The following is a 14,782-nucleotide window of genomic DNA, read 5'->3' as shown; positions in this document are numbered from 1 at the left end:
AATGTCCCACATTTCCTAGTTGTACCATAACTAACTGTAATGCCCTTCTACATATTGATTTTACAGACGATAACATAGAAAAGGCACTACAACACCTAAAACCATCCCTAGGGCTGAAATGGAAACAGTTGAATTAAAAGGTATTCTAGTCTTAGGTGTGAAATTTATTAAAAGGTTGGAACAGTAATTTGAGCTTAAATATTATTAGTGGTCCAAAAAGTTAACTCCGCATTAATAAAAAGCACAGGATTTTTAAAGGAAATGTATTAGGATTGGTAGACCGCAAAAATCTTGGCCATTTGGGACTTCCGGTTTGAGCTTCTTCGGCAATGGACCGAATTCCGCGATCATGTGTGGTTTCAATCTGTGCTCGCCGCCAGAGCGCCCCGAGCCGGCTGGATTCGGGGCTAAGCCACCCCGTAGAGGTGCTGAAGAGGGGGGAGACTGCCAGCAGGGTCGAGGAGAGCCACATCTCTCCTCCCCAGCTGGCCATTACTCCCTTTCCTGAACACAGTTGCAGCAGTGGTCAGAAATGGCCACCTCAAAGAGGAACCCAACTGGACAAGATTGAGCAGGAGGGAAGACAAAGGGGAGAGCTTGATAGACCGGGCTAAGCAGAGTCAACATCTATGCAAGGTACCCTGGAATTAAAAGTATTAAGAGTGTTATTCCTAAAAGATTTTTAAAGCAGCGGAGAAGAGAGGGGAAAAGGAAAAAGATTTTTTTTTTCTCATATTGACAGTTACAATCGGCTTTGAATGTCAAGAAGAAATTTAAGTAAGAAATTTGTGTTAATTTACTTTGACACTAACAAGCAATTTTAAGCTGAAATTAAAGTGTCAAAGGGAAAATAAAGACTTTCTGGATACTCTAAAACCCTTAAAAGGAAGAAAGTGGAGGAAAAAAAGAAAGGGTAGAACTTGGAAACAACAGAGTGCCACCTGGAAATAAAAGGAATTACCAGTGAAACTTTAAAAAGACTTCCAAAGGATATAATGTAACTGAAACTTTGTTAAAAGATAACAGAGCCCCCGGAAAAGAAAAGTGAAAGAAAGAAGCAAGAAACAGTTTTGGATTACTTTGTGATTTTTGGAATTTTGGGTGTTAGATTTTTAGCGGTTTGAATTAAAATCAATTGGGTGGTTGTTTAAAAGTGTTTAAAATGGCAGTACTCCTTGAGGAATTAAAAATGGAACTTAAAAAAATGAGAGAAGAGTCGCAAGAGGGAGGAGGATCCTTTGGCTTCGTACTTCAATTCTTAGAAATGGAGATTTTGAACTATGAAAAACAACAAGAAATGCTTGAAGAAAAGAAGAGTTGGACAAAGAAGAAGCCATCTTTAATGATCAAACAATGCAATGTGGGGTAAAATGGAAAAGGGGGAGAAAAAGAGTTAAAAATTCAAGATTTGAAGAAACAACTAAAAAATAGTTTGAAAAGTAAACACAATATTAGGAAGAAGCAGAAGAGAGGATTACAGAAGGGAGAAACAGAGAAATGTATGTCTAATTCCTCTTAGCAGACCGCATCATTTCATAGGCCTTATTAACAGCAAACAAAGGATAATTCAAATGTCATTTGATTGTCCTCATTTTAGTATAGTGTTCTCCACCATGGCAATTTTAAGATATATGGACTCCATCATGGTTGGCTGAGAAATTCTGGGATTTGAAGTTCACATATCTTTAATATTACCAAGATAGAGAAACAATGGTGGAGTAGGGTGAGGAAAGTACGTTCTTACCTGCCACAGAGATACTTCTGGTGGGCTCTGTGCCTTCCCTACTTTGTCAGAAACTTCCAAAGTTTTGAATTTTTTTAGTAAAAATTTGGTTCTTTGTGCATATTTGCATATACACCTAGGTGTGACTCACATCAGTATCCTTAATGTTTCACACCTCTTACATGTGTGGAATCTGAAAGGAGCCACTGAACTATGGAAGAGCAATGTGAGTATAAGAACTGGTTCCCTGAACTGCACTTAAAGAACCTCAATCAGAGGTGGTATTCAGCAGGTTCTGACCAGTTTGGGAGAACCAGTAGCAGAAATTTTGAGTAGTTTGGAATACTACCTCTGACTGGCCCCACTCCCATTTCTTCTCTGCCTCCTGAGTCCCAGCTGATTGACTGGGTCTTCTTTTGTTGCCCTGCGCAGGAGAACGGAGCTGGAAAGCAGGTTAGTGAGGTGGGGAGGAAATGGGGATTTTGCAGTATCCTTCCCCTGCCACGCCTACCAAACCATGTCACATGCACCAAGCCACGCCCACAGAACCAGTAGTAAAAAAAATTGAATGCCATCCCTGACCTCAATGACATAGAAGTAACCAGTTCTTTACTGCCAATTTAGTCATTAACAAATAGGATCAATGTGCTGCTTACCTGGAAAATATCAGCTCTCATAAAGTTAGAGGAAATGGGTTTTCACACAAAGGAAGCCTGTGAATAAAGCCTACTGTGGCATATTTTTAAAAAAGCTAAAACAACAACTAAAAGGAAACATCACAGTCAAAGAGAGGCAAGGGGCTGCTTGCAATGCACAAAACTCTCCCATTCATCTGAAAGGTCGTATTTTATCATATCCATCGAAGAGAAGTTGTTGAATGTTTGGAGTCAAGCAGCTCAGAAGCTCAAATGAGGATGTCATCAACTTAGAAAAATGACCAAGAAGTTCCATGTCAGTACCAGCACATATGGAGGGTACCAAATCTAGACAGCATACTAAAAAGCAAGAGACATCACCCTGTCAACAAGTGTGTATAGTCAAGGCTATGGTTTTCCCAGTTGCAATGTATGGCTGTGAAAGTTGGACCATAAGGAAGGTTGAGTGTCGAAGAATTGAGGCCTTTGAACTATGGTGCCGGAAAAGACTCCTGCGAGTTCCTTGGGCTGCAAAAACATCAAGCTGGTCAGTCCTAGTAGATTTCAACCCTGACTGTTTAGAAGGCCAGATCCTGAAGATGAAACTCAAAATACTTTGGCTACCTAATAATAAGGAAGGACTCACTGGAGAATGCTGAAAATGATTGAGGGCAAAAGAAGGGGATGGCAGAGAATGAGGTGACTGGAGCTACTGAAGCAGTTGGCGTGAGCTTAAATGGACTGGGTGATGATAGAAGATAGGAAGGCAGGGGCGTTTCCATGCTTGAGTTCTGTTAGATATAGTATATTAGGTGCATTGAAATTGAGCCTAAAGTGTGGCAGTGCTGGATTTGATTGTAACGGTATGATTCTGCTATTGATATTCAGTGAGTCTCTGAAGATAAGGGGCTCTTGGTAAAGAGGAAAGCCTTGACTTGGCTGGTTGTTTTATTATAGAGGATGGTGGGGATTTTTCAATGTTCATGTCAAGGGGGTAGATTCATTCAATTGTTGGAAGTATTCCTTTTAATCAATTCAGCCAAGCAACTCTACTTCAATTAGTGGGAGTCCTCTTGGCATTGTGTCCCAGTGATGTTTGAAAGGGACCTTGTGAAGTAGCCAAGTGATTCTCTGGGTTTTTGGAGCAGCAGCAAGTGGAATGGGAAGCCACTGATATATGACGTAAACCATGGGTGTCAAACTCAAGGTGTCAGGTTGCCGTCAAGTTTTGCTATGTTTTTCCCCTTCATGGAGCTGGGTATAGGCGTGGCCTGCGTGTGATGCATCTGGCCCTTTGGCCACCAGTTTGACACCCCTTAATTCTAAAGCACTCAAGGTCTCAGAAGCTTTTAAGACTGCTTCCAAAATCTGATGTTTAGGTTACCAGTTCTAGAAAGAATCCACTACCTCTCTCCACCAGAAAAAATGCAAATAAAGAGAAACTACATCTGCTGAAAGGGTGTTTACTCCAGCATGGAGAAGGCTTCAAAACCATGAAGCCAAAAAAGAAACTCGATAAGGTGACTCAATACTGCTGTAGAACTCACTATTTTGGACAACACCAAAAAACACAGCATTGGCTGAAGAAGAATGGAGGGAACAGAGATATAATGCATGTAGGTCAATGCTTCCACCAAATCTCAAAGCCCTGGAAGGTTCTGACTGGAACTCTGTGCGAGGGCCAAACCTTTGATTCAGGAACTCTCAATGAAGAAACCTGGTCCAGTTCCAGCCTGTACTCAAAAGGATTTCACTGAGCAACAGTTTAATGCTTCATTTGTATTTTTCTTGGCATAAAAAAAACAAGCTAACAATTAAATGCTTACTATAGGTGTCAAGCTAAAAAAAAAACAACTCAAAATGGGAGATCACATCCAACGATTAAAAGGCAAGACTTCAATTGCAGAGTTATGGTTCCTGTTTTTTTTACTCCTTTTCTGGAAATACCTGTAAGTATCCTAATTTTATGTTGATTTCCAGCAGAACATAACTACTATTTTACTTCTTAAAAAGCAAGAATTTATTGAGAAACAAAAGATATTATATAGCTATTTCCCCATGCATGTTTGCCTTTTGTAAATTCTCAGTTTTTAAGTAATTTACATAAAAAATCATTAGTGAATATTACAATACATATTTTGCATTTCATTTCATATTTCATATTTTTCATCTCTTACAGTGGCAGAAAATCAGTATTTAATTTTAGATACCTGAAGGTTTTCGAAAAATCTTTCAATTCAACAAAGTACCAAAATCTAACTATTTCAGATCTGAAAGAAAAAAGTTCGAGACCACCTGAAAATTCCTGCTATTTCTTTTGATGAAACAGAATGAGACAGAAAAAGAAATACCAACCAATATGAATGACGTGCATTTGTGTATATATATGTGTAAGGAACGCTATGTTCCTGGTGCAAGAAAAGAGGCAGATATTAGGCATAAGCATTTGCATAATGTAATAGTGTGCCTGAGTAAACAAAGGTGTAAATTCTGCCACAGGTCTATTCTCAGATGATTTTTTTCCAGTAATAAGTGTATTATATGCTAACTCTTTATTTTCATACTTGTTTCTTAAGTTCTAGCCTTTTACTTTCAAAGATTTACTATGGCTTTCTGTTGTTTGGATAATCCATAGCCTCGGGTTTTCAAAGAAACTTCACAATCACAGCACAAGAGAGGACAACTGCTGGGTAAAAGCAGCAAGCAGAAAGGTTGGGTGGTTATTCATAATGGAGAAATTGAAGAAACAAAATTTTCCTTAAGCTCAGCTTTTGGTTTTACGCTTTTTAAATGAGCTTGGGATGAGTAATACGTTTGTCACATATGGACAGTAATCCAAAGTGATAAAATAAAAATGGATGAAGAATTCTAGAAAATCACTTCAAAGTGGTTGAATCAGCAGTAAAATAGAAATGGTATATATTAATGATCTTTCTTGCCTTCTCCTGTTTTTTTGGATTTCTCCTAGATTTTTCCTATACATTTTCCCCAAGAACCAATCAAGTCACACACTATCCATGGATCTAGATCTAGCCATGGATCACACTATCTCTGGAATAAGAATTTATATGTAGGTATACAGGTAGTCCTTAATTTATGACCAGTCGCTAAGCAACCATTCAAATTACAAATGATCTACCTGGGGGCTACTTATGACCTGAATTTGAAGTTCCGATAGTCAGCCTCCTCCAGGGTCACATGACCAAACTTTGGGCAATCAGCAACCAGGCTGCACTTATGGCTGTTTCCTGCTGCTATGTGACCTGGGTTTTATGAGTTTTGCTGAAAGCTGGCATTTACTTGTTTTTTTTGGCAAAAACAGAGTGTTCGCTTAACCACAATAAACTTCATGATGGATATGTTCCATTTCTTTATAAGTCAAGGACTACTTATATTTCTAAATAACATCTGCTGCAGAACTACTGCTACTGCTCTCCAGCAGATATCTGGGCTGGAAAACTGGAGGACAGTGGATTAAATGGTTCTAAACTAGCAGAGGTCTTTTAACTAAGCTTCCAAAGCAGTATAATAAATATTGACAAAAACTTGATGTCAGATGGCCTAATATAAACTCAGGAGAAACTAGGTAAAAAAAAATGATGCCTGTACCTCATAGAACTATTTAGTTTGATGTCCATAACTATAGGGCAGTCATTCTTTTTCAGAAAAACAGATTCTTACTAAGGTTGCAATCAGTACTGTACGTTGTGAATTCATTTCATTTATTCTCCAATGAAAACCTCATCCCAGAAGGTGCACTGGTGAATCATACCCTGATCATAAAGTTAAATTTTATACTTCTCTGCTAAACACTTAGCAGAGAGCAACAGTAAGCCCTCAAGACTTGGCAGCTGTAAAAACCTGGAAATACAAATGATGTCATAGAAGACATACTGAAAGAGCTCATGAAGCTGAGAACTAGAGAGGGTACTGGAAGACAGGAAATCTAATTGGACTTGCCACCAGTGATTTAGGGCCACTCTTAAATTACCCTTTTTAATTTACAAGAAAATTTGGAAAAACAGTTTTGGAGGGCAGAAGATTATAAAACTCCTACAGAAGATAAACACCGCAGTGCCTCATGTAATGAAGCATTGGTTTGCAATGGTTATGGGGACTTTCTTAAAAAGAATGCTACAGGAACAAGGTCATTCTGTCCTTCATTGGAAGCTCCAACTGCAACTATAGTGTTGCTCTTCAAATTACAAGTTATATAGATGTTTAGAGGGAAAGAGAGATGTAGCATCAGTGACTCAATGCTGAGAGTGAGCACTGTTATGCTTGGTTCAAGATCCACTTTTCTTCTGCAGGGCAGGAGAGGCTGTTCTCACTGACAGCACATTCAAGCTGGTGTCTCTCCTTTTGCGTCTTTTCCCAGTGCAAAAGGTTCAAGGATGCTGGATAGGAAACCAGCTGAAATCCAGAGATTCCTTCTTATTACACAGTTAACTGTTTCATTGAACTCAGTGGAGCTTTCTTATGATCTGCCATGTACAAGGTCCATCTTATTTATTTAAGATGCAGTGATATTCTAAGTTGCTAATAATAATAAAAAAGGGCTTATGCCTGTGGTTGTTAATCCCTGGAAGCAAAAATATGTGAAAAACAGAAGTATTTCTGAGAAATAATCTACCTGTGGCTACTACATGGAAGAATGGACTCACTTGCTTGAAATACATATGGAAAATTTGGTAAGAGGATTCCATATGGTAATACCTGAAGTATCTTATTTGGACTACATTCTTATGGTTACATTCATGCAATTGCTTACACTTGTGATTGAAGAATCCATTGTGCAGGCTGCCCTGAAGTATGGGCACTTCCTCATTATTTGTTGGAAGAGGAAAAAGAACTGTTAATAATGCAGCTACAACTACAACAGCTTTGAAAGAAAATGAATGCAGGGTTATCATGGTTTTGGAATTGTCCACTGAGTGTTGGTATATTTTCTGTAAATGCTCATGTACTGGAAACTTTGAACAACAGAGAAAACAACGTAACAAAAATCTAAAATAAACAATGAAAAACTATGAAAAAGTTATCAGGGTTTGTTTGTTTTAAAGATACATGACTATTTGAGGATTGTACACTGCCTAGCACTCAGTCTCCCAAAGTTGCAAGATCTAAACCTCTGGGAGAGCAAATATGAAGCATTGCCAAGCCATATTGTATTAAATTACTTTTTTTTTTATCAGTTTTAAGAGGTGCTTTCTTTGACAGCTGTGAAGCCTAAATTGGCCAGGTCACTCGTCTCTCCTTTCATTTTAAAGTATATAAGCAGCAGAATGGGCCTCTGCTGGTCTCTTATCCCCCCCACTTCCCTTTGCTGAAGTGAGGGAACAAGCTATACAATGGGGCCAAGATAGAGCTGGAATCCTATTGAAACTTCAGGGATATCAATGAAAGAGATACCATCTCTGGGTGGCAATCTAACAATCCTAGCCTTGAAAAAAAGTAGAGACAGTCATAAGAGAGCTCTTTGTACACATCAGAAATATATCCATGGGCATTCTATGTTCTGACAGGAGATCCTGAATTGGATTTGAATATAAGTTATTTGAAGGACAGAGTCCAAACTGAAATACCCCTCTCCTCCTCTAACAACCCTGTATGCTTAAACAATACTGCTGCTCTTCTGAAAAGAAAAAAAGGCAATCAACTCCAAACAGCAGCAATTCCCAATCTTTGCAGCTTTGCCGACCAGCTTGGGTGAGTGGGTGGGTGGGGGGTGAAGAGAGGAGAACTGGGCCATGCAAATGGCAGGCCAGTGTGCACGCAAACACATACAGCTATTGCGTGAATGGCAGGCCACTGCGCCTGTGCCACAGAGGGCTGGAGTGCAAACAGCGCCAACTTGTGCAAACAGCGGGATGAACTGCACATGTACAAGTGCCTGCCATTTGGGCAAGTTGAGCTACACGTGCACGCATACATGCGCTCCAGCCAGCCTGTTGCGGGGTCCTATTCCAAATAGGCCACGGCCCGGTAGTGGGCCATGGCCCAGAGGTTGGGGACCCCGCCATACTTTTCTTCCATTTCTGGAAGGCAAAAGCAACCTGATGTTTTGCATGCTGTTTTATATTGTTTTAGTTAACAGCATCATTAAGTGAAACACGGGACAGAACATTCTACTTTCTATTTAATCATTACTAGATGCATATTTTATTGCCAAACAACTAATCCTTTCCCCAATCCAGTAAGCCGCCTTGAGTCGCCATGGGTGAATAGGTGGCAATATAAATTAATTAAATAAATAAATTCGGCATAATGTAGTGTTTTCAAAGTTTGCTCTTCATATTTTTTTTAATGAACTTCCATCCCCATCTACACATATCACATTTTTGAAAGCCTATTATTTTTCCAATAAAAGCAGTCAGTGTGGCACTTAGCCTACTTTTTTCCCTCTTTAAATTATGGGCCAAAAATATAAGGAATATGCAATTCAATAAGGAATGTTTCAGCCTTGCAGTATTCTTTCCCTGATCAGCAGAATGGAGAACTTGGTAATACATTAACAATTATTATGAATTAAATAAAAACATTTTGCTGACTACTGGAATAATCAATCGTCTCCCAGACAATTGAGGCAGAAAAGCAGCCTACTCTACCCGCTCTAATAACTCTTTGGGGTGAATGACACTCATTCAGATGTATTAAACTTTTCTGGCATAACTTTTATGGACTCTATTCAGAATGCAGTATTCATAAAAATGAACAGAAAATCTTTTGAAAATACTATTTAAGCTTTGTGATCAGCAATGGGAAGTTTAATTATTGCCCTGTTTTTAAAAAATCTATTTTCCTACATTTAGCTTTTTCTTGAATTATTTCACATGCATGTAAAGTTAATAGAATTTTGTTGAGGGAGATGAGGGAGGGAGATGAAAGAAACTTACCCAGGTGGTATTTTGGATAACAGTTTGATATTTGGCCAGTACTACACAACCGCTTCTTATTCCTTTTTCTTCTGTTCAACTCAGTGAAATTGCATTGTGTCTTCTTCCGCTTCTTCATTTTTTTAGGGGTCTCCATTGGGCCGTCCTCAAAAGCGACACGTTTGCTTGACTTCTTGACTTCAGTGAGCAAGCTGGAATGCCTGTCTCTGTTAGAAGCTCCTTGTTTCCTTTCACCATTATTAGCCGTGCTCTGCTGAGCAGAGGTAGACCTCAAAGGATATTCAATTTTTTCTGGGCAGTAGATGTGGCTGCTGCGATGTTCTATAGATTCTGAAGTACAGATTGCAAAGTTCTTATTAAACGCATGTTGTTTATCCACTGGATTAATTTTCTTCAAAAATATTCGACAATCCTTAAAAGTTTGCCCTCTCCATGCACTTTCATTACATTCATTTGGGGTATGTACTTGTTCAATACTTTGCTGATTGCTGTACATGGATTTACTACTTGGCCTACAGTTTGAGACCGAATCACACTTTGTACCGAGGTCAGACAATTGTGCATCTTGTTGAATAAATGCATCTCTGATTTCATTTCCAGCTGCTGAAGTGATTCTGTAAGATTCCAACAAAGTTTTTGGTTGAGTTTCTACTAGGTCATTCTCAAGGCTTGTACATATTTTGTTAAGTTTCCTTCTTGCATTAGTCAAACACTGACTTTGGCAGTAGAATCTCAAGTTTTTCTTTTTGGATTTCCAGTCAGATGTTCCATGATTATACAGTTTTTTCACTTGTCGCCATCGATCATGTTGCAAGTTCTCAAATTTAGTTCTCAATTTAGCTAAGGTAAAGCTATGCTCCCTGCTTAAGACTTGAGATCTGACAATTTTATGTAGAAGCTGCAACTTTCCTGTTGATTTTGAAGGTGTGGACAGTGCAAATTTTTTAAAGTGCTTTCTCAAAGGACTAGCATTACAATCATATTGTCTTGTTCCAATTTTGAATTGCCTTGTATTAATTACTTCAAAAGGATTACGAGCATTTGCTTTTCTGACTAGCGATAGTGATTGTGTTTCTGTTGTTTGCATAAACCATGCACATAGATCATCTATACTGCATTTTTTCTGGAAAAGCATTCTTATAGGTGAATTTTCCAGTTCCAAAATGCAGGAGTCCAAAGGATTTGATACTTCAATGCTATTATCCTGTTCAATATGACATGTTCCATTATATGGCCATTTCTTATATTCTTCGCCATTCACATGCAACCAAGTCTTAGTTATCTGGTCATATCTACTGTTTAGTTCTTTTAACAAAGAATCATTAGAAATAGAAGGATCCCACCATCTAAGGGAATTGGATGAAATTATGGGATCCAAAGTAATTTCACCTATGGATCTGGATTTACTATTCTCAGAACTACTTTTTGCATTGTCTGCCGTTGCACTTATTGAGGTATATTTGGGTGGCATTTTTGAATGCTTTACTTTGTGATCTTTACCATTTTTCAAGCGGAGTTTACATGGTTTATGCAAAAAGGCACGTTTACAAGAAAAAGAGCTAGAAGATGCTAATGAATGTACAAAAGGCAATGATGGTCTTCTAAGAGTGTGTCTCAAATGAGTTTCAGACCTTTTTGAAGCAATGATAATCTTGGGTGAAAATTTCCCTGCTTCATCATTGCAAAGGCTTTTAAAATCATCTCTTGTATTGCATTGCTTAGCATCCTTTTTATATGGTTCATTTCTTTCTGACACAGCTTCTTGTTCTAAGGGAGGCAGGCAGCTGTTGATACACACTTTTCTTTCCTGAGATGAAATCTGATTAACAGTCACTGATATGCCAGATATTTTTACTTTTGCTGGCCTACCAGGTTTTCTAATTATATTTAAAGGCTTTTGGTTTGGTCTGATATTGCTGCAATGGGATGGTAGCACAGGAATGTTTTCTAGTGGTCTAACATCCTCATAGCCACATGTAGAGGTCTTTTCTGTTGTAGAATATTGCATAATTTTAATTTTTGGCAAATTGTTCCTGGCATCTGAGCCCACTGTTATTTGATCAGGGTCACATACAACACTGCAGTAGCTGTGAGGTCCTGGTGCAGTTTTAACTATATTTAGGTTACCTTCTGAAACACATCTTTTAATCCTTCGAGACCTTCCAAAAACAACAGTCACTGTAATATTTTTGTAAATGTTCTCTTCCTCTAGGCATTCCATGTTAGAGTTGGTATTTTTTGCAACACCAATGGAGTTCTTCCTATGACTATCATTATTATTCACATCAGCTTTTGGCTTGGGAGGTCGTCCAATTGGACGCTTAATTTGTTTTACAACCTGAGGACCAATTTTTTTGGGTCTCCCAGGTTTTCTTTTCAAGGGGGATCCAATGTTTTTTTCCACATGTTCTTCCTTGGGCTTAGGATTGGTTTCAGTGGCAACTGTTGTAGGAAAACTAGTTCTCATTTTATTTTTATCTGTATTTTCATTATAGCTGCATTTATCAATAGGTGCTTTTTCATCAGAATCCTTTGCCTCCAACTGTTTTGCCAACAGCTTATTTGTTTTCTCCTGAAGAGAATAAAGATCTATGTTTAATTTGGATGAATCATTTACAGAGGTTAGTGTGTACTTGACTCCTTCACTGCTATTAATCTTGGAAAGGAACATAAGTTTTATAGGGCTAGTATAATTCAATGTTGATGAATTATGCCCCAAATGAGAATTTTCTTGAGATTCCTCCTTGTTTAAGGTCAACATGTTTGAATCTAAAACTGAGGGTTTCAAAAGTCTTTCACATTCTTCTTCACAAGATACATTTTCATTTTTTGGCACACAATCATTTTTGTTGCTATTTCTACCTGGTAAATGACTCTGTGATAACACATATTGTCCCTTACTTCCAGTTTCACTCATGCTAATAAGGCCACTATTAGATTTATTGCTGGCATCAAAATTTTGGTCTTTCATTCTGCCCAATATTTTATAACCGCTATGCATGGGCTGTGTGGCCTTTTGAGCCATATTTATTGTATCTTCCAAACGCTTTACAACAACATGTAGATTGGTTTTCTGCATAATCTTATTTATATTTTCATTGCTATATGACTTAGCTTGAAAATCTTTGAGAATTTTATCCCCTTCTATGCTAGCTGATTTTGATTTTATGTTTTTCCTCAATAAAAAATTGTTTGCTACATACAAAGAGCACCATCTAGGAGAGAAAATATTATGTCTGGTCCTCTCCAGGCCTCTATCATAATCTCCTTTCACACCAGCTGGATCCACATGTAGTTCAATTCCATACTGTGTTTTAGCCAAAACTGTTTGAGAGGTTGTAGAACCATTTGCTGAAAATGTTACAAAATCAGAATTGGTTTCTGAGTTCATGAGAGGTAGTTCTATCGTTTCTTCTTGACCTAGTGACAAAAGCTTCAACTTAGAAGAAAATGTCCCATCTTTATTTTCATAGCCTTGTAAATCAAACTGTTTTAATGTATTGTATTTGTCATTTTTTGTATATTTTTTAACTTTTCTCTGTGAATTTGCCTTCTTTCTTAAGAAAGTTTCATCAAGGCTAGACAACTTTCTTTTGATTTGCAAAGGCTTTCGCCTAAATAGACATGAATTGGGAGAACTATGCATTGCAAACAAAGTTTCTTGTTGTTTATGAAATCTTGTTTGGATATTTTCCACTTGGTTATCATGTTGATTCAGTAATTCTGTAAAATTATAATCATTGGGCTTAGCATCATGTAAGAGAGATGTAATGACGTTCCGTAATTTAGAATTGGCGTCTGTTCTCCCATCACTCTTAGGTAATTTTGCCAATATTTCTGTATCAGTAGTTTCTATTGATTTCAACTTGTCATTGATTCGATCCATTAAATCCTGAAACATATCAGCATTTTCAATCTTTTCAAGCTTATCAGAAATTGTAAGGCTATTTTCTTGATTCACACTTACAATGCCTTCCTGCAAGTTATTGGGCACTTCTGCAAGAGATGTTTGATCTTTCTCCTTGTGTTCAGTGGGAAACAGTGAGGGAGGCTGGTTACAGTTTTTTTCAGATCTGTTATCTTCAGCCAATTCCTTCAGTGAATTGCATTCATCAGCTTCCACAGGAGACAATGAAGGTGGTGAAAGGCTGCGGACTTGGCTACCCCTATTAATTTTTTGCCCTCTTGAAAAGAGGTACTTATACAACTCTGCCTGGGTAGAATGGATCTTACACAGTTGTAGCTGTTTGGAACAGCACCCATGAGGATGGCAAAGCAAAGAATTTTCTTTGTTCATCACTGTGTTAACAAAGCCAGGGGCCATTGAGTGGCATGTCAAGTAATCCTTATTTGGTCTTACATTTTGTGAATGGCACCTTTTCATCAGCATGTTGTCATCACAACTGAAGCCTGGAATATGAACCTCATTTTCCTCTCTCTCAGAATATTTAGGGTAAGGCAGTTGACTACTGCAACCTGAATAACATGATTCTTGGGTGAAAAATTTCAACATGGCTAAAGTCTGATGCCAATGATATGAGCATAAGGAAGCCAACACCTTGTTTAGAGTAGAGTTTCCTCTTTCCAATTTAGTTGTTTCCTCTAGTTTTGCACCAGCAGCTGTACTTGAACTGAAAACATAAAGCAGATCGAAACAAAAAGTAAATTACAATTAAATATGGAACACATGATAAAACCTAATGAAAATATGGTATCATTCAAAGCTTATAAAATGTTATACTTATAAAAATGTTACACTTCCACTCAATCCATTTTGTAAACACATTGTAAAGGAAAAGAGGAAAAAAGCTTAATAAAAAAGTTTAGCAAGATATTTTTCTATGTAATGCATTCAGTAGCATCCTGTTTACTATTGCAAGAGAAATTAAAGAAGTATTTTTTTTAATTCAACAAACTATTTAAATAAAGAAATTATGGTTTGGTCCTAACTATATTTTAATCATACACAAATTATATTGAAATCAACAAAGACACAGATGTCTTCTATATAAATTCCACTTTAAAATAAGAAATCCCCTGTATCTTAAAAGTACATTTTGGGCTATACGTATACCCAGCATGGAGATGACACCATATGTACAAGGCACTATTTTTGTACTTGTGTCATATTTATGGAGGAGACTGACAGTTTGTTGAGTAGCCCCTTATTTTTAATAATAATATTTAAGATTAGGGAGGAGTACATATACAAATCAAATGTCATTTTGAAGCTTTTCTATAAAGGTCCAATAGAATAAAAACCAATTCCTTTTTATGAATTTATTTTAGAGGGCAAGTATACTAAGCAAATTAGTATATTTAATTCTCTTATTACATTAATGAAAATAAAAATGTGCTTAACTTGATCTACCTATGTGTTTAACTTGATCAATTTCTTTTGAATTGAAAGCAAGCTATCTTCTCAGAGAATCATTTCTTTTTAAGTCTTTGCCACAAATTTATTTCCTTGCCTTTCTTTTGTTGTATATAATTGGAATTTAACCCAAGTGTACTTCCCAGGACCTTGA

The 14,782-nt window shown here is 37.5% G+C and overlaps 1 protein-coding gene across 2 annotated transcripts in view; it reads right to left on the bottom strand.

Annotated features, from left to right (window-relative positions):
• LCORL (ligand dependent nuclear receptor corepressor like) overlaps positions 1-14,782 on the bottom strand; it is an 86,731-nt gene that overhangs the window by 2,329 nt on the left and 69,620 nt on the right. For both annotated transcript variants that reach the window (XM_026678839.2, XM_026678840.2), the window contains exon 7: positions 9,255-13,885. In XM_026678839.2, the coding sequence (XP_026534624.2) occupies positions 9,255-13,885 (4,631 nt within the window). The remainder of the gene's footprint in view (positions 1-9,254; positions 13,886-14,782) is intronic.

This window comes from Notechis scutatus, chromosome 4, assembly GCF_049901735.1.
Source record: "Notechis scutatus isolate UNSWTSFEM ecotype Mainland chromosome 4, rNotScu1.2, whole genome shotgun sequence".
Taxonomy (NCBI): Eukaryota; Metazoa; Chordata; class Lepidosauria; order Squamata; family Elapidae; genus Notechis; species Notechis scutatus.
Note: the sequence above shows the minus strand (reverse complement) of the source record. Positions and strands in the feature narration are given on the sequence as shown.